The 19,314-nt window shown below is 43.4% G+C and overlaps 1 protein-coding gene across 8 annotated transcripts in view; it reads right to left on the bottom strand.

Moving 5' to 3' along the window:
• Positions 1-7,058: 7,058 nt before the first annotated feature.
• Positions 7,059-19,314, bottom strand: part of LOC103180997 (tropomyosin 2) — a 69,140-nt gene continuing 56,884 nt past the window's right edge. For 4 of the 8 annotated variants that reach the window (XM_007897175.2, XM_007897173.2, XM_042335641.1 and 1 more), the window contains 3 exons: positions 16,483-16,545; positions 15,957-16,026; positions 7,059-8,194 (listed from right to left, as the gene is read on the bottom strand). In XM_007897175.2, the coding sequence (XP_007895366.1) occupies positions 8,112-8,194; positions 15,957-16,026; positions 16,483-16,545 (216 nt within the window). In that variant the 3' untranslated portion in view covers positions 7,059-8,111. Of the gene's footprint in view, positions 8,195-11,300; positions 12,973-15,956; positions 16,027-16,482; positions 16,546-19,314 lie in introns of those variants that run through there. The other 4 variants (XM_007897174.2, XM_007897172.2, XM_042335638.1 and 1 more) reach the window with 1 other exon arrangement.

The raw sequence follows: 19,314 nt of genomic DNA on the forward strand, positions 1-19,314 counted from the left end.
GTACATAAAATGTAGCGAGCGACATTTCTACTGGGTTCTCGTGAAGTCATGCCAGCTTTGGGATTCATCGCAGTGCCCACACATACAAAGCAGCATTGTTAGTAAACACAGCTGGGCATGTCTTTCGTCAACCAACCACTTCTTCCTGAATTACCTTCTTCTCACTGCAGCTCCCAACATCTGAATGAGTATTTTGCATCTGTCTTCATAAAAGAATAGGATGCAACCAATACCACAGTATTAGAGGAGAGGGTAGAGAAATTGGATAAGATAAAATTAATTGAGAGGAGGTACTAAAAAGGTTGATGGTGCTCAAGGTAAATAAGTCACCCAGTCCGCATCGCAAGGAGGCCTCAAAGGATAAACTCCCAAAATGTAGTGGCTGTGTAATTTGCAGGGGAGGGGTTGGTGCATGAGGGGGACGGGATATTGTATGAGGGGGAGGGGTTATTGTATGAGGGGGAGGGGATGGTGCATGAGAGAGTGGGGTTACTGTGTGGGGGAAAGGGTTACTGTGTAAGGGGGTTGAGGTAGTGTATGGTGGAGTTAGTGCATGAGGGGGAGGGGTTAGTGTATGAAGGAGCAGGATTAGTATATGATGGAGAGGGGTTAGTGTATGAAGGGCCAGGGTTAGTGTAGGAAGGGGAGGGGTTAGTGTATGAGAGAAGGAGGCAGTGTACGAGAGGCAGATGTTGGTGTATGAGGAACTCTCACACCATCAACAACAACAAGATTCCATTTGTATAGCGCCTTTCACGTCGGGAGGACGTCCCAAGGCGCTGGACAGAGTACAGCATTTCAGACCCGAGCTGGGGTCAGGGAGTGAGAAGGGTGGGGAGGGGAAGGGGGGGCCAATGGCATGGTCGAAGAGGAGGGTCTTGAGGCGGGACTTGAAGGAGGATAAGGAGGGGGCGAGGTGGAGTGACTGGGGGATGGAATTCCAGAGTGTGTGGTGGAGTCTCCGTAACTCGTTGTTGAAAAAATGCGATGCCATTAAAGGAATAATAACGACAATATTACTCGCATTTGATACAGCACCTTATCATGTCATTTAGACGTGTCAAAGCTCTTCACAGGATATACTGTAAAGTGTATTGACTGTGTATTTTGTGGGCTTAACGCGACAGCCAATTGCACACAGCAGTGTCCCACAAACAGTTGTGGATTAAGTAACTAATTTTTTGGGGGGCGAAGGGATTATTAGCCCAGGAAAACAATCTGCCAATTGACTAATCACCAGGTTCCTACTTACTGCTAGGTAAGCAGAGGCGTGTTGAGTACGGAAACTTGCCTAAGGTATTGCCCCACCCGGAAAAAAGAACTTATCATCAAATCATTATTGTAATTGTTAGTGAAGTGGGGAAATAAGTAATCAACAACAACTTGCATTTATATAGTGCCCTTCACGAGGGGTAGCATCCAGGAACGCCTGATAGTGGCGGAGTCTAACAAGGAGCCTGGGGGAGAGTTTGACTTTCTGGGACCATTTTTTGATACTTTTTTACAGCAAGTTCCCCTGCCCTGCTCACGGAATTTTTTTTACTTTTACCAGAAATAAAGGCTGAATGTGAGACATGACATAGGGAAGCCTTGGACCTGCCATAGCAACAACAGCAGTTTAGTGCTGAAGGCTCCCCATTGTTCCAGGCTGCTGGCTGGGAAATCGCTAACACCATGCATCTCCCCATTGTGGACTGGCACGGCTTGGCCAAACACAGGCTGGCATTGTGAGCAGCGCACATCCACTTGAGTCAATCGCGGACTGCTGTGAACTATCATCGGGCAGTGCGTTTTCTCACAGGCTGATTCGACTGTGAAATCCAAATTTCAATCTCATCTCCTGAAATACACAGGGGACTGGGTGTGAAATTGTGCAATGCTTAATAATGCATTACAAAATACCACACATGTCAGCCTCAGAAGGCGTCCCGGAGACTTGCAGGCTGGAATTGCAAATAGCAGCATCTCTGTTCTTCTGAGGACCTTGATGTCAACCCAGTGGGAGACAAGAAACCAACGATGCCTGGCGAAGACTGGGGTGATGGGCGTGGGGAGTTTTGGTATGGATGCGGGCAGCTGAATTTTGGACATGCTGGAGTTTAGGGATGGTGAAACGAGGGAGACCATCGAGAAGGGCATTTCAAAAGACTAGGCAGGAGGTAACAAAGATGAAAATAAGGGTTTCGGTGGCATTTGGTATGAAATAGGAGTCAAAACAGGTGATGTGGCAGAGGTAAAGAAAAGCAGTCTTGGTCAGCGAGTGAGAAAGGAGAGGTTAGGTTCGAATTAAAGTTGTGCACTGGTTTAGAAGGTCTGAGCTGAAAAAGTGAGGAGACATTTGCTGGCATTAAGTTTTCAGAAAACAATGATTCACACCTTACTAAAGAATCTCAGTTTTGTCTCGGGCTACTGTTGTAACAGCTGAAGATTACTAATAAAATGGGTTTTGCTTTAAACATATTTTGATTTTGTTTTTGTTAGCTGGATGTCTGACATCCATCACTATGCTTAATTAGCTGCCCCGTTTTTGCCCACAAATATACAGTAAATTCACTTTACAGTATATTCTGTGAAGCGCTTTGAGACGTCTCCAAGATGTGAAAAACGCTATATCAAATGCAAGGATTATTATTATTACACTTGGAAATTCCAGAGATAAGATTGTTGGAATGGAATGCACACTCTCTCCCTGCAGGGATACCTCCTGCTTACCTAATGCTTACCTAATTCCGGAAGGTATTAGGCACTAGTTGGCAAGAGCCAAGGTTTCGGGCCCCCAGTGTGTGCTGCTGAGGTCTAACCAGCTAAAACCTTACCATTGATATCACTGTCCGTCAAGCCTGCCCGCTGCTTGTCCAGCTAGGACCACTTGACCCATTAGGGCTTTGGCTTGGAGAATTAACAACAGCTGAGTGGGATGAGCCAAGTTAGCTGTATTGACATCAGCAGTGCACTGGAGTACTGTGGACCCACCTGGCTCAGGAACCGGACCACTGAGACTGCCACAGAGGGCTGGCTCAATTCCATTCTGTTGATAAACATGTCATCTTGGAGTCGGCTTTTATGATTGAATGAAATCAAAAGTACATACTGAAATCAGGTTCTGTCCAGTACCTATTTGGTGCTGGCTGATTATAGCTAATTCATAACAGCTAGGGACTAGCTTTTCAATAATTAATCAATATTCAACACAGAAACATTGCCCCCACAATTGGAAATGTGACAACCGCAACAAAATTACATTTATACAGAGCCTTTCACATTAGAAAGACATCCCAAGGCGCTGGACAGTTAAGGGTTTGCACCCAAGCTGGGGGTTGGAATCAATAGGGGTGGATGGTGGGGGTGGGGTGGAAAATTGACCCTTAATTACTGACAAATACACATGTATATTATATGTATATGTATGTGTCGGAAACTTAGTCAATCAAAACGCTATTAAGTCAGGCGCATTTGATTGACAATATTCAAAGGTAAAACTTATTTAGCAAAAGAACAAAAACAATCATTGAACGGAGTCTGAATGTTTTTGGTATTTAGGATGATATTCCATTCCCTTGTACTGTGGAGTGACAGGATAAAGACATCCCAAGAGAGCTTGGCATCTGAACTGAGACATTGAGCTGAGCTGTAGGAAGGCACTTTCCTCATGGAGAGGGTCAGGAGGAAGGAGTGTAGGCTGCCTGTCAGTGTCAGAGTAACCATGTTAGAACAAGCAGAACCTTGCTAGACCATCATTTCAATCAAAGGACTCTATGGGAATGATTAGAAAAAATTGCTCAGGAAAGGAGCAGAAATCTGGGCTTAGACCCTAAGAATTAAATACAACTTTGCAGCACGGAAACATGACTTTCAGCCCAACTGGTCCATACTGATGCTTATACTCCACATGAGCCTCCCCTTCCCCCCACCCACTCCCCGTTCTTCATGTTTAGGATTCCAGTGAAGCCGTTTCCCATTTCTAAAGTCTTTATCTTATTCATGTACATCATATACAAGTTTATACAATTATAAATACAGATTATATCATGTACATATAAATATTGATAAATATATAATATATAAAAAATCAGATGAGCCATTAAACAGAGTCTGCCTGTCCAGGTGAACAATAACAATCCCACGGCACTATTCAAAAAGAAAAATTGTCCTGGCTAACAATCGCCCAAATAAAACTGGTTGTTCTGTGTCTTTGTGGGACTTTGATTTGTGCAAATGGCTTCCATCCACAAAACACAGTCCCACTTTACAATACTGATAATAATAATCCTTGCTTTTGATATATCTATATCACCTTATCACATCTTCGAGATGTCTCAAAGCACTTCACAGAATACACTAAAAAGTGAATTGACTGTATGTTTTGTGGGCGAACCTGTGAAGAGGTTTGGGACATCTTCCTGATGTGAAAGGCGCTATACCATATGTAAGGATTATTGTTATTTATATCTGGTTATGAATGGGATTGAATGCTGTAACAATAAATGTGTTTACTTTATAAATGAACAGCATTAGGAAAAAGATTACCTACCGCAGCCCGTGTCTTACTTGCTCTTCAAATGTAGCTCATTGTCCACAAACAGATCTGGTTACTTGGTGCATGCACTATGCAGTTCTTAAAAGATTTTTCCTTTCCCCTGCCACCCGTCCCAACCCCATCCAACATGAAGAGATTATCATCTTCCCACATGAAGACTGACCCTTGCAAAGTACTTTATGGTTTCAGGCCTTGCTACAAGGGTGGAAACGCTATCTGGGGAATCCAGTGAGAAGTCAGCAAAATGCAGAACACAAAAGGATTTCAGGGTTTCCGTTCTCGGGAGGTTGATTTGCTCATTTTTGCTCACTTTCCCTTCAGAGACTGAATACACCAAGACACCATGTGACAGTGGCTTGTAGATGGTCTGTCTACTGATGGAACAATCAGGCTGAATGGAGGTGAACTGCTTTTCTTCATTCCGTACCTTTTGTACACTTTCTGCAACTCAAAAGCCCATCTGACAGCAGGTAGATTTCCTGTTATAAACGTACTTCACTTGTATTCACCTAATGGACAGTCCTCGCCCAATTTCTCTTGATCAGACATATATCAAGACTGCTTATATGGAAAATCTAGCCCACACTTTAGAAATGTTCCTGGAAAGGCAACTACTAAAAATGAATATCCTAGTCCTACACTATACAACAGCATTTGGATTGCCTCCACATGTGATACACTGAATCTCTCTCTGATACACAGGATCATTTAAGGTTAATGTAACGGAGTGCTGTGCCACGCGGGGTGATTTCAGGTTAATGTGACAGGGCTTGGCTACATCAGGGATCATTTCAGAGTGACGTAGCCAAGATACACACCCAGGGACTCATTTGGTCCTTTTCAATTTATGGCTGCATCAGAAACCATGCCTAATCTCTGCAAGTGCATCTCCCTCATGGTGTGAAGCTCTTCACTGACCTGACCAGGAATCAGCCCACTGTAAACAGAAGAGTGGTACTGTAAACATACAGTAACAAACATCACTTGTTATTTTTAACCACTGGAGTTCCAGATTACACAGCTCTCATTTGTGGGTGAGCTCCAACTCCCATGGAGAGAAACCATCAAGGACTCAGCACTTTATACGCGAATAGTCACCATTCAGATTAAGCTGCATCTCTGGCCTTTCTCCCGGATTACTCCAATTGATGTGCAGTGACATGTTTACAATGATTAATTGCCACTATCATGGTTAAAAAAACAATCTATATAACATATTTTCCTCAGGTAGCGTCTCAGAACACATAACAGCTGTTCAGTGTCAGTCAAACAGATGTGATCCCAGGAGGTCAATATAGTGCAGTGATCAAACTGGTGTGTTGCATCCATCACAAAATAAATATGCAACAGATACTAATGCAACTGGGTACTGAACTATAATCTCTGGGCACATGTTTGAAATACGATTTGATAGTGGACTGCTCTCTAAATTAATAGGGGCTCTCACACACTTAACTGCCAATTCTAAAATTATGTGGGTTTGAAGATTTCAAATTTGAACCCACTTTCTGAATAGAATTTTTTTTAAAAAGATACCCACGGCACGTACTAGCAAGGAGTTACTTAAATGAAACTTAAAACACAGCCAAACATTTGAGTAGATGCGGACAAGTTTGGATGAGAAATGCACAAATAACATGATGGTGACAAAATATGTGATGGATGAAAAGTACAGCACAACAATTTGAAATAAAGTTCAAAGGCATCTCCAGTCTTTAAAAACCGCAGGCGTTTTGAATGTGGATAGAGCATCAGAATCTCATTTAAACCCAACTTTCCATTACGTCCAGCAATTTCCTATATGGGAGCTGTATCCTAATCTCAGCCCATTAACCCAGACCAGATGTTGATTACTCTGTGTAGATACTTCCTCGTGTCAGTCTTAACACATGCATTTAACCACCTTGAACTTGCGTTCTCTCTCCCTTCTGCGGTGTCAGTCTACACTCCAGCTTTCTCCCCTCCGCCCCTTACAAAAAAGGGCTGCGTTATTGCTGCCAACTGCACTTTGGCGAAATCAATAATACTTGCATTTGATATACTGCTTTTCACATTGGGAGGATGCCTCAAAGTGCTTCAGAAGAGACTGTAAATTGTAGAGACTATTTTGTTGGCAAACGCAGCACCTAATTTGCACACAATGTCCCACAAACAGAGATGAAGTGAATAACCAATTTTAACTGGGGGATTGTTGGCCAAAACATCAGTGGAAACTGCTTTCTCTTTTAACAATAAGTGCCATGGGCTGTTTAACATCCACTAGAACACGCTGACAGGACCTCAATTTAACATCTCATCTGAAGGACGGCACCTCCAACAGTGCAGCCCTGACATGGGGCTTGAACCCACAATCTTTTAATTCAAATAGGTGAGTGCTACCGACTGAGCCAGGCTGACGCTGATGAATTTGGTGCAAATGATGGGTGAATTGGAGATTAGGAACCATTTTAGTAGAGAAGATCTATGTAAAGGAATGTTACAGTGATTGAACAAAAATTCAAAAGAACTCCCACTCCAGATATAGTTTTATTCCAAAGTTTAATAAACCGTACAAATAAAGAGCTTACATAGGTAATTGCATAGGATAAAGGGGAATTCCAAGGACATTCATTGGAAGAAGGAACAGTGAGAAGGATAAATGGTTGTATGTTTTTTTTAAAAAAAACTCCCCAGTCTGTTCCAAAATCACACCCATGACAACTGTGCAGGTTTTCATAATTCAAAAGACTCTCATTTCGACAGGCTTCCAGATGTTACTCCCTCCAATGATAGAACTAGGCCAAGATTTCTGTTGAGAGATATCCTAGAGACACTTTTATTGAACACGTTATAAACTCAATACAGAATGATAGCACTGGGCCAGTCACGATACAATACACTCCCATTAAATGGTCCCACCAGGTCAGAAAAGCTGGCCTTCACCTCTTCCCTCCAAGCTTTGGATTTTGCCACCGCCAAGGTTAATTAAAAATTGAAACTGGACTAAATCTGGGAATTTTGAAGGCAAGATGAATTGCTCATTTTCCTTTTGCACAGGTTATCTATCATCTGGTGCAAAGTCAGGCAGACTATTTCAGACATGCACTTTTGGCAGCTAGCTCTTCAAAAATGTACAGGAAATATAAATTTTGTTTTAACCATGCAAGAGAGAGCGCGAGACAAAGAAAAAAAAGCTTGTTAGGAATGGAAGGCCACCCCCCCCCCCAAAAAAAAATTAAAAGCAAAAAAACTAAAAAGACAGAACAGAAACAGCTAACGTGTCTATGCCGTAAAAGGTCAAAAAGCCTAGCTAGTCAATGGAACAGAGACGAGGGGAAAAAATATTCCAAACAAATAGACTTGATCCCACCCTGCAAGTTAAGGTTAGATTCCCCTCCCCCTTGGAAATTTACTTGTTTCAATACAATGAGCCTATATTAATGTGTTCTATATCCCCACCCTCCCTCCCCTCTCCCCCCAATGTGTCACACTTTGGCCGGTGGTTTGCAGTGCTTACACACAGACGCTGAAGCACCATGGGCACTTGTGGCATGTAAAGCTTTTCTGTTGGTTTTACCCCCCCGGTTTAGAATTATTATAAATTGTTCAGCTCCGCCAGAGTCTGGTTAAGCATGTCATGAATGTTCAAGTTTTCTTCTTTAGCTCGGGCCAGTTTCTCTATTGTTTCAAGGAAAGAAATGGGGTGGGGGGGGGGGGGGGGGAGAGAAAAACAAAAAGAACAAAGTCACATTTTAAACAGTCTTCTCAGCTGTTCACAAGACAAAAAACAGTAATAAGCACCATTCTGCTATACGGTTAATATACACAAATTGCACAAAGAAATAACAGCAGGCGATTTGTTGCTAAGTAACAATTGTCCATTTACTTTGTTACCAAAGAAATTTACTTTGTTGGCAAAGAATATAAGTCAACATCTGTTACAACTATCATCATGATCGCATGGATTTGAAGACCTTTGTTTCAGCAACATTCTCCTCACAGCCGTAAAACACTTGATAGGTAATGGATATCAAGAACCGGTACCCATTTGTAACTACTGTCCAACCCTCTCTTTCCCGGCTTAATGCACTGACCGAGACACACAAACCAGAAAAGCTTCAGCTGAATTCCCAGCCAGAGCTAACCAGCAGACTTGGTTGGATCTCCCACCTGGTGGTTGTTTCTCATATCAGTGCAGGGTGACAGTGTGGATTCAACCCAGCTCCACAGTCAGCTCACCATCCCATTACTGGTTGCCAACAGGGGACCCACATTACTCAGGTGCTTGCACTTTACTTCTGCAGGCTTTTGAGGCTATTTTTTAAAAAAATAACACTGGGCTTTGAAATATATTTATATTTTTAAAAAATCAAAAAGCTCATTTAATAAAGATTTTGCAGTGTCAGAATTTTAGTGGAACCCTTTCTCTTTTCCAATAATTCCAAATTAATACAGAACAGAAGAACTTGTTAGCTTTTTGAGAACCACATTTAACACCCACAGAAGGTACAGAGATGATCCTGCCTCAAAACAGTAGCTACTTTAATTTACTCCACATTTTATCTACATTTGTTTCGGTGAGAATATTCTTACTTTGGCTCAAGAGACAGAACGACAGAATGAAAAATTATAACCCGCTGTTAAGTCGGCAACTCTTTAAATATCTGCAGATTATCTTTTTTTNAAATATTTACAAAACTAGACATGCAAAATAATGCTATGAATAGTTTCGAAAGGAAAGGAAGAAAAGTCGGAACAACATTCCTTGAAATTAAGAGCCAGGCAAGACCTGTAGAGTTGGCTCTTTGGAAAGTCCAAGGTAAAGCAAGTCAGTTGTTAAGTTCATTCAGGACAACCCTCAGCTCATTATTGAGCAGGCGGTTTCGGTCCACCTCCTGATGGAAGCGTCCTATAGACACAGCAGCATCAGTGACAGCAGAGTGAAAGAAGAGAGAGCAGTGTTAGTCATATGTAAAAGGTCAGCTTGGAATACGCAGTACAGAAAAAGACACAGAAGGGAAAGTGCATCTCGGATGCAAAGAGCAGAATTTTAAGTGAGCGATTCTATTACAGAGAAGGTTTCAGTCTTGAATCTAACATGACTCCACACTCGAGATCGGCTGGCAGTGCAGTAGCATCTGGCCCGGTTTCTGAATCGCAAAGGGTTAAGTGCGGAGGCTTGTCTTAATGTGTGTGGTGGAGGGGGAAGTGGGGGGAGGAGGAAAGAAAGAGGATAAATAATGAAAGGAGTCAATCCAGCCAACCAATTTTAATTTAGCCAACCAACCCAGATGACAAAAGCAGACCATTCTTCTCAACGGAGGGCTGAAATTATGTTGGTGTTTCACGTTGCAATTTTGGCAATGAACGATTAGAATGGGGTGGAGGGAGAGGAGAGAAATCCAATTGGTGGCCAACATGACTACACCAATCAGAATTTCAGCCCACAGGTCACAGAGTCTTATCCCGCCCCTGTATTCTCATACAGAAAAACACACTCAGGACATAGACTTGCCAGATGGAAACAGCGACATCCTCTCATGTTAATCCAACTCGCCACACTCAGAAATAGCACCTCTTTCAGCAGTACAAACCAATAGGCTAAGTAAACTGGCCATTACTAACTAAATCACTCATTAATCTTCAACTAAACATGTTCCCAATCTACAATTGGCCTCAGTACCCTGGGATGGGAGCTGGTGGATGAACGACAATGGGTCAAGAGTTCTTGCTCCCAATCACTATCCAGCAACATATGACGGACGAAGCAAGGAATAGTCTTAAATGTGAAGCAAATGGAATATAGGAACAGGAATAGGCCATTCAGGCCATCAAGCCTGTTTCGCCATTCTACTAGATCATCAATGCACTACACTTCCTGCAAACAGGGATCAACCATCGATGCTGCCCAGCCCAGGAACACTGAGAACAATCTGCGCGTGGCAGCTAAAATATTTTTTAAATACAATTATGCAAACTGAGCAGGAATAGCAAGCCAAGCCACTAATTAAAGTAAGGTGAGTAACTAAAGAATAGCAAGTAATTAAAGAATAGCCAGTAAAGTATTGCAAGGAAGAACTGCCACTGAGATTTATCCCATTAAGCTTCCAGGACTTCAAAAGCACTCGTCACAAAGTCAGGTATACCATTACAAACCTGGGCAGCTCATTGAACAAAACATGGGATTCTGTACAAGTTTCTCCCGCCCCCTCGCTACCTAGCAGTATGTTTAAGCTTTGACTATTTCCATGTGTTATAATGGGACAGCTTGTAATAGTTATAGAACACTGTTTGCTATATTACAGTAATGCTACTTTGGGCTGGAGTTTTGAAAACATGGCCTTTTTAAAGCTAGTTCTGAGATACACAATTGATAAGATTGTTCAGCTTTCAGCAACCAGGTGCCCAACACCACAAGATTGAAACAGGCCAAATATCCTACCATAACCCCGGTGCACCTGTTCCCCTTCACTTTTGAGACTGGACAATTCTGTCATGGTCAACAAACAATGGCCATAATTGGACCATAGCAGCAAATCAACCAGTGGAACCATCAAGCAAATTCTATCCAGCTAGAATTGAGATAAACCATAAATTGAAATGCTGACATAAATGTATCTTTTGTAATTAATACGGAATGCAAAAGCATCTTCAACTCTAATGGAAAGCAAAGTAAACTTAAAAGTTGAGATTTTCATTGCAAAATAACATTCAACAATAAAATGTGTCGCAAAACCATATGAATTCAAGAAGAGCTTAAACAAAGAGAGAAAATGAGGCAAAATAAAGAGGAACTGAGTTTTATTTCATAAATGAAGATACAAGACAAAGGATGGAAACAGCAAAAAGAACAGAATGAAATTAAACTCAAACTCTACTGAAGCATAAAACATGTGGCGACTTTAAGGCAATGGTACAAGGTGCAGCATTAATGCAATAAGACCCAGCTTGCTTTAGTCAAGAAGCTGCAGAAAGTAACATAGATTTCTACCAAAGTTCATGCAGTCATTTACTATTCTGTCATGCCCCACATTTCATTCTTTCCACTGACTAGCGTTACGTGTGGGTGTATTATCAGCCTGGCAAACTCAATGTACATCAGTGCTGATGCCTGCTGCAAGTCTTGAGGTGGAGGTTTTTTTTAAAAAAAGCCTCTTTTACCCGTTGCGTAGTAGAGGTGCTCTCCCACTTCTACAAAAAGCCCTTACAGAGGGAGGTAATTTATAATAACCCGGATCCTCCAGTTTGTGAGGCAAACGCGCTAACCACTACGCAACGGGACTTTACGATTATTATTATTATTATTATAATAATAGACATGGGAAGTGGAGCAAGATGAATTAACCATAATGTTAGAGATTTGAATGGACTCCTGTCACAAATATACTGTTCAATTGCCGCACAACCATTAGGCGAATCAAGAATGTATGAGCACCATTTAGGTCCAATTATAATACTGCGCATTGTACCACAGCACTTTGGCCACTTTAAAATCAGCAAGGGAGAGATCAGCGAGAGAAAAGTCTATCTGGTCAGAGATCATTCTGTGTAAAGTTTCTCCAAGGCTAAGGAAAGAAAAACATACGAACAAACAAAGCTTGCAGAAGTTACTGATAAAGTTGAAGAATAAAACAAAATTGTTTTTCCTTTTTTTTAAATAAACAACTTGCATAAAATTGTTTCTTGAATCAACTGCAGCTTTGAAAGTTACAGTTTTGACTTTAATAACCACCTTTTTCTATTTATTACACATGTAAAACAATTCCTAAGTAGTGCCTTTTTGAAGCCTTATGGCACTGTGTAACTTGCTGTGAGGGGGTGGGGAAGGGAAGAAAGAGATGAAAGACAGAGAAATTACAACCTCAGATTTTATAAATATTGATACAGATCCAAGCTTTCCTTTCCCCTCCTTTTTCCAGATTTTTTTAAAAACCCAAACCATAATATTGAAGAGATTGTCCCGATCAATTTTTTTTTGCAAATTACAGAAACTTAATAATTCTGGAGATTGGGGCTAAATGGACAAACTGCTGAACTCAGGACAGTTCATTCAGCATTCAATCTTAAGAAATGAATGAACGTCAGCCATTAAGAGCTTAATTTAAACAAGTCACCGCAACCCCCATCCAAACTCTTTGAAGCACAAAACAGCAAATTGATACACAAAAAAGGAGAGCTTAAGACCTGAAGCAGTACTCGAACCAGATTTCCTGGAATTATGACCTTTCTGCCCGATGCCATAATTGAATTGTTTAAAATGAGCAAAGATATAACTAAGGGAAATGCAGAAAGCTGAGGGGGGGGGGGGGGGATTGAGGGAGGCAAAGATGGCCCTTTAAGCACGCTGGTGAATTGTATCTTATACAGGGTGGTTTACATTGATGTGATATCATTGAGGGCATTGTCTAGCTCTTCACAGATTCCCTTGCACTTCATTTTCTGAGTGTACACTTCATCTAGCGGAGGTCAAAGCCAGAGTACAGAGGTGAAGGAGCAGCAAGATAAAAGAGCGGACGGAAAGTCGAGTCCAAGGTGCAGATGGGGGGGAAAAAAAAGTCCAAATAATGTGGGAAGTCCAGAAAAGGATGGAAGACGGGAAGAAGAGTGGGAGCGTGGGATGGCGTGGTACAGATGGAAGTACGGAAGGAAAGAAAAAGAGAAAAGAAAATTAGTGAAAATAGACAGAAGTTTAAAATAAATCGCATATCAGATGACAACAACAACAACAACAAGATTCCATTTATAAAGCGCCTTTCACGTCAGGAGGACATGGTTTAAAGTCTGTTGTGACTAGTGGGCCATTGATATTTCTTAACTGTATCTGCTCTCGGGTGAACACTAGGCTACAATTGAAACACTGCTTGCCTTTGTGTTGGTAAACTGTGCTGTGCCTATTTACACTGCATTGCTAACTCCCAATGAACAAAGCAGATACCTATGCATTATTAGAACACTTAAACCCGCAAGCACTTCAAAACAGAGCAGCAAGAGAAATGGGGCCACAAGAGCCACCTATGCAGGTAATGCAATACATTTATGTAGTGCTTTTCACATCAATGCAACGTCTCAAAAGAGCCAAAGGCATGTAAAGGGCCAAATACTACAGCATAGCAAAATTAGGTTACTACCAGCAGAGGCAAAATATCCGCTTTTAAAGGCATGGACACAGTCTCGTTAATGTTGTTGAAAGCCTCCGTAGTAACCCAACAAAAACAAACATCATCTTAATATACACGGCAAGCAAGTTAGCCAGGTAACCAAAATATTCTACAAAGTTAGCTTGCAGGCTGCAGGCAATCTCAAATGACAGAGACACACGAGAGGTTCTGATGCACAGTCAAACAATTCAAGCTACAAAGGTGATCTGAAGCTTCAGTTAGTGCTGGACATGCTCCTACCCATGACTCAGGGCAAGCACTTCAAAGCAAGCATCTCAAACACCAACATGCAACTTAACAACTTTCATCGTCTATTAAATCAACAATAGCTAGCTGCTGATTTAGGTCCAGCGCTATATCAAAATGCAAGTATTATTATTATTATTTATTATTTGTTTCTTTAAGATAAAAGGGTAGATATTACAATATTTGGTCACCCTGTATAATACAACCCCATTATGATTCTCCCACCTCTCCAGTATAGCCTGGTGTCACCTGTTGACTAAGTGTAGTAGTTTTTCTGGTCTCTAACACTGGCTTGCTAACTTATTAGATTATTTCCACCCCCCCACTCAGATCACTCACCTCCAACCCCTCCGGTCAACAGACATTTGAATCTCTCTCCCCCCCACAAAAGCACTGACTCATCTATAGGAACCCCCAAGCCCACACCCAGCGCTAAGGTCATTTGTAGAATACCCCAGAAGCAATTAGCTGACTCACTGCACTGAAAGGATGGCAAACTTTCCCAGTCTTTTTGGCTCTGTTTTGCATTGGGTGGTGAACTGAGTCAACTCAAGTGTTTATTTAAAATGCAAATTGGATTCACTTAGCTGGAAGATTCCTTTCATAAACACAATTACCTCCCAGGATTATGCATTGCTGCTGAGCCTCGGGTCAGTTTTTCTTGGTTACTGTACTGGCCAATGAACAGTATACCCATCTAAGCAAGATTGCAAGACTCCAAATAGCAAGATAGCAACACATTTTTATAATGGTGAAATAAAATTCATAATCAAGCAAAACTATACAACCCAATGACTTAAAGCGGGATCCATGCAATCTACACTTTTTCCGCGAAATGCCATTAGGCTTTATACAAATCAAAGAGGATGTAGCTCAAAAAGCATTTATTGTCATGTTACGACAGTCTAGAAATCTGCTATAGTGCAAAGTCACAGAAGGCTTTAATCTATTTATAGTCAGTATTTATAATTCATTGTTCCAAAGTACAATGCTTCAAGTGTTTCGTTAAAAAAAAATCACTGTTTTGAAAGCTGGGTGAGGGAAGGGAAAAATTACCAGCACCTAAATATATATCACTATTTCCTTACACATTGGGCATTAATTCCCTATCATAAGCTTGGATTCAATGCAACTTGTAATACTGTTTATCCCTGTGTCAAATTACTGAAACCTAGAGATACAGTTCTGGAATGATAAAAGCCACACCTGGCAATGTCACTGGACATATATTTTAGTGATTTCTCATTGCCCAGATAACATAAGCAGGAATTGTGATGAAGGCTAGGAGATAAAGTGCAGGCACACATTCCAGACTCCACTACAGTTATTTGGGCATCAGGAAATACAAAAACAAATCTCTATATTATTCTGATGACATCAAGAGGCTTTGCACATTCCCAAAACATCAGAAGCATCCTTTGAAAGTCTGGAATATGACAATACCTTCAATTTGAAAGTACAATTCTCAAGTCGCAATGCAGACATCGTACCAGCAAACGACTAGTGAAAACTATCTTCCAGTTCAGAATATTTTCCTCCTTTTAGCATTGGGGATGCTGCTGGCGTTTTAACCAGTACAGTTCATACAGTCATTGCAAACAATGACTGGCAAGCTTCCCACTGCTTTTCCAGCTAAGACCACCCTTAAGGCTTTGGCTTGCAGGACAACAGGATCAGGGCGGGAAAAATCATCATTCCCCCTGAAAGTAATCTATCCTTACAAGTCCTGCTGATGAGTCAGGCTGGCTGGCCTATTGTCAACAGTGGCTTGGAGCAATGTAAATCTGCCTGGACTACAAGACCACCACAGAGGGGAGACTTGATTCTGACATTCCATTGCCAGATATGTCACTTTGAACCCAACTACATTCCAAAGTGACCCCGCTCACATCGCTCACCCGCCCTCCTCAAGCAACATAGTAATTCATTAAACCTCAAACTGACCCTGCTCCTGAACCTATCAGGAAGGAATATCAGAAGCACACTCTGTAGACAAACAAGAACATCTCGGAGAACGTGTAAATATGAAATATTACCTTCCAAATCATCAATCGTCTTCTCCAGTTTCGCTACAGATCTTTCAGCAAACTCAGCTCTGGTTTCAGCCTGTAAACGAGCAGGTCATTAAAAGGATTTATTACCTTGGATCAAATTTCATTTCACTCATTGACCAGGGAGATTTTCCCCGATTTCGCACTGCACAAATTGAGCTCAATGCTCCCTTGGTAACCACAGCCCCCAGCGAACACCTGGTCAGAACAGTCAAGCTTATAATAGGATTTTGTTTGAACTACCAGAGTCAAACATACTGAAAACATTTATGTTGTTGCAGGTGATTTCATTTTCCTTCCCCTCCCAAACATCTCGCTGTGACCCACATACTTCATTCAGTAGGCACATCAGGTGAAACTATGCTAACGAAGACTAACAATAAGAAACACCATTAAATTCAACAGGCTCGTATAATACTTGTTTTGAGTGATCTTCCAATGCTTAAACAGCCCCATCCCAGCATTAGTTCTGGGATAAATCTTGTTAGTGCCAACAATTCCAGTCTCTCACCTCTTTTAGTTTTTCTGCTAACAGCTTGATTTCTTCTTCATATTTGTCTTCTTTTACAGAGTACTGCCAGTGAGAGAAACCAGCAATGTTGGTTAGGAATTAGGATCAAAACGCTCAACAAAAGTACAGATGATTTAGAGATTAAGAAAACAAAACAGCAGAGGATCGTTCAGCAGCTAATGCTTTCTGAATCCTGCCGAACATGGGCCAAATTCAATTGGAAAAAATAACATCCCAAAGAGACATTAACGCTGGACTCTCTGGTAATAGTGGGGGTGGGGAGATAAAGAAAGAAATGCTGAACCAGTCCTGCTTAGACAATGCAACCCCCACACACCATCCCCCCCATCCACAAACACACACTCTCTTTCCAGTCATCAAGCTGCCTTTCAAAGTGAATCCATAACAACAACAAAATTAAATTTATAGAGTGCCTTTCACTTCGGGAGGACACCCCAAGGCACTAGACAGTCAGGGGTCAGGACCCGAGCATGGGGGAGGGGTGGAATAGGGGTGAGGGAAGGCAGAGAGGTGGGAGGGAGACCGAAGGCACGATCGAAGAGGAGGGTCTTGAGACCAGCCTTGAAGGAGGCAAGGGAGGAAGCGAGGTGAACAGACTGTGAGATGGAGCTCCAGAGTGTGGGGGCAGACAGGTTGAAAGAACAGCCACCGATGGTAGGGCGGGAGACATGGAGCAGGCCAGAGCTCGCTGAACGGAGGGAGCAGGCAGGTTGGTAGGGAGTCAGCAGATCAGAAAGGTAGGAGGGGGCAAGGCCATGGATGTCCTTGAAAGTGAGGACAAGGATCTTGAACTCGATCCTCTGGAGGATAGGGAGCCAATGGAGTCGGGTGAGGGTGGGAGTGATGGGGTCGCGGAGCCTGGTGCGTAAGAGTACACGAGCTGCAGAGTTTTGGATGATCTGCAGCTTGTGAAGGGAAGAGTTGGGAAAGTTGATGAGGAGGGAGTTTCCATAATCGAGCCTTGATGCGATGAATGCGTGGGTGAGGGTTTCGGCAGCCTGAGGGGTGAGGCAGTGGCAGAGTCTGGCAATGTTGCGGACAGTTCAGGGTCAAACAAGATACCCAGGTTCCTGACTGGCTTAGTGAGGTTGAGTGTGCAGCCGTGGAGGCTGATGCTGCCAGCGCCTGAGGTGCAAAGGCACTCGCCCGAGCCAATCAGGAGGGCCTCGGTCTTGCTGATATTGAGTTTGAGAAAGTTGGCCCTCGCCCAGGACTTGATGTCGGACAGGCAGTCGGCCAGGACGCCAGTAGTCCTGGAGTTGAGGGTGGAGGCAGAAAGGTAGAGGTGGGTGTCATCCGCATACATGTAAAATTTATCCCATGTCTGCGGATGATGTCACCAAGGGGGAGCACGTAGAGGGTGAAAAGGAGGGGACCGAGGACTGAGCCCTGAGGAACACCGCACAAGATGGTGTGGGGGTTGGAGGAGAAGCTGTTTGCCGCGACAAAGTGGAGGCGGTGTGAAAGGTAGAACCTGAACCAGTCAAGGACAGAACCTTGAAAGTTGCGGTGGGAGGAGGCGGTGGAGGAGGATTGAGTGGTCCACAGTATCAAAGGCGGCAGAGAGGTTGAGGAGGACGAGGAGGCAGAGGGAGCCCTGGATACACATGGTCAGGATGTCATTTGTGACCTTGACCAGAGCAGTTTTCGTGCTATGGGCAGCACGGAAACCTGATTGGAGGGGCTCATGGAGGGAGTGAGAGGAGAGGAAAGAGTGAAGCTGGGAGGCAATGGCTCTCTCAAGGACCTTGGACAGAAAAGGGAGTTGGAGATGGGCCGGTAGCTGGATAGCTGTGTTGGATCAAGGGAAGGTTTCTTCAAGAGGGGGGGGGGTGGGGGGAGATAATGGCTGTTTTGAAAAGGGTAGGAACAGTGCCAGATGATCGGGAAAGGTTGATGATGTCGGCGAGTAGTGGAGCAAGGAGATGGAGCTGGGATTTAAGGAGAGGGGTGGGGACAGGGTCCAGGGAGCAGGTGGTGAGCTTCATGGAGGATATGGTGGTGATGACAAAGGAGGGGGTGGCAGGTTCACAGGTGTGGAAGGAAGGATGGGTTGTGGTCAGAGAGTGGGTGGGGCTGGGAGGGAGTAGAAGTTTGGAGGGCAGTGGCAGCTGAGAGGATTCTCTCGATTTTGGATTCGAGGAAGTCCAGCATTTCCTCACAGTGGGAGACAGAGGAAAGAATCTGCAAGGTGCGGCGGGGAGGGCTGGAGGAGCCGGTTGGTGGGGGAGAACAGGAGTCTGGCGTTGCCCTTCACCTTCAGGATTAACCTGGAGTAGAAGGACGATTTGGCCGAGACGAGAGCGGAGCGGTAGGTTTTGATGAGGTCCAGCCGGACCGTTAGGCCGGATTTGAGCCAAGTGCATTTAACAGCCCACACCTGGCCCTTGAGCAAGCAGAGGTGGCTGGTGAACCAGGGTGAGGATCCTGAATAGGAGGCATTTCGGGAGGTGAGGGCGGCAAGGGCATTGAGCGTGGTGGAGAGGGTGCTGTGGAGGAGAGTAAACACAGAGGATGGCTTGGTGCAGGAGGTGGGCCAGACGGGGAGGAGTTCAGAGGACTCCAGGGCAGCGGAGAGGGATTGCTGGGAGATCTTCTTCCACGGGTGGTAGAAGATGGTGGTAGGTTTGGAGGCAGTGAGGAGATGGATATAGGAGTTGAGGGAGATGAAATGGTGGTCAGAGGTGGCCTTGTCCAGTGATGGTGACATCCGAGACACTGAGGCCCCCGTGAACCTGGGTAGCAGAGTGATTGTGGAGGGAGAGGTTGAGGGAGGAGGAGAGAGGAGAAGTCTGAGGAAGTGGAGCAAGA

The sequence above is a fragment of the Callorhinchus milii genome, unplaced genomic scaffold, assembly GCF_018977255.1.
Source record: "Callorhinchus milii isolate IMCB2004 unplaced genomic scaffold, IMCB_Cmil_1.0 Scaffold1, whole genome shotgun sequence".
NCBI classification, from domain to species: Eukaryota; Metazoa; Chordata; class Chondrichthyes; order Chimaeriformes; family Callorhinchidae; genus Callorhinchus; species Callorhinchus milii.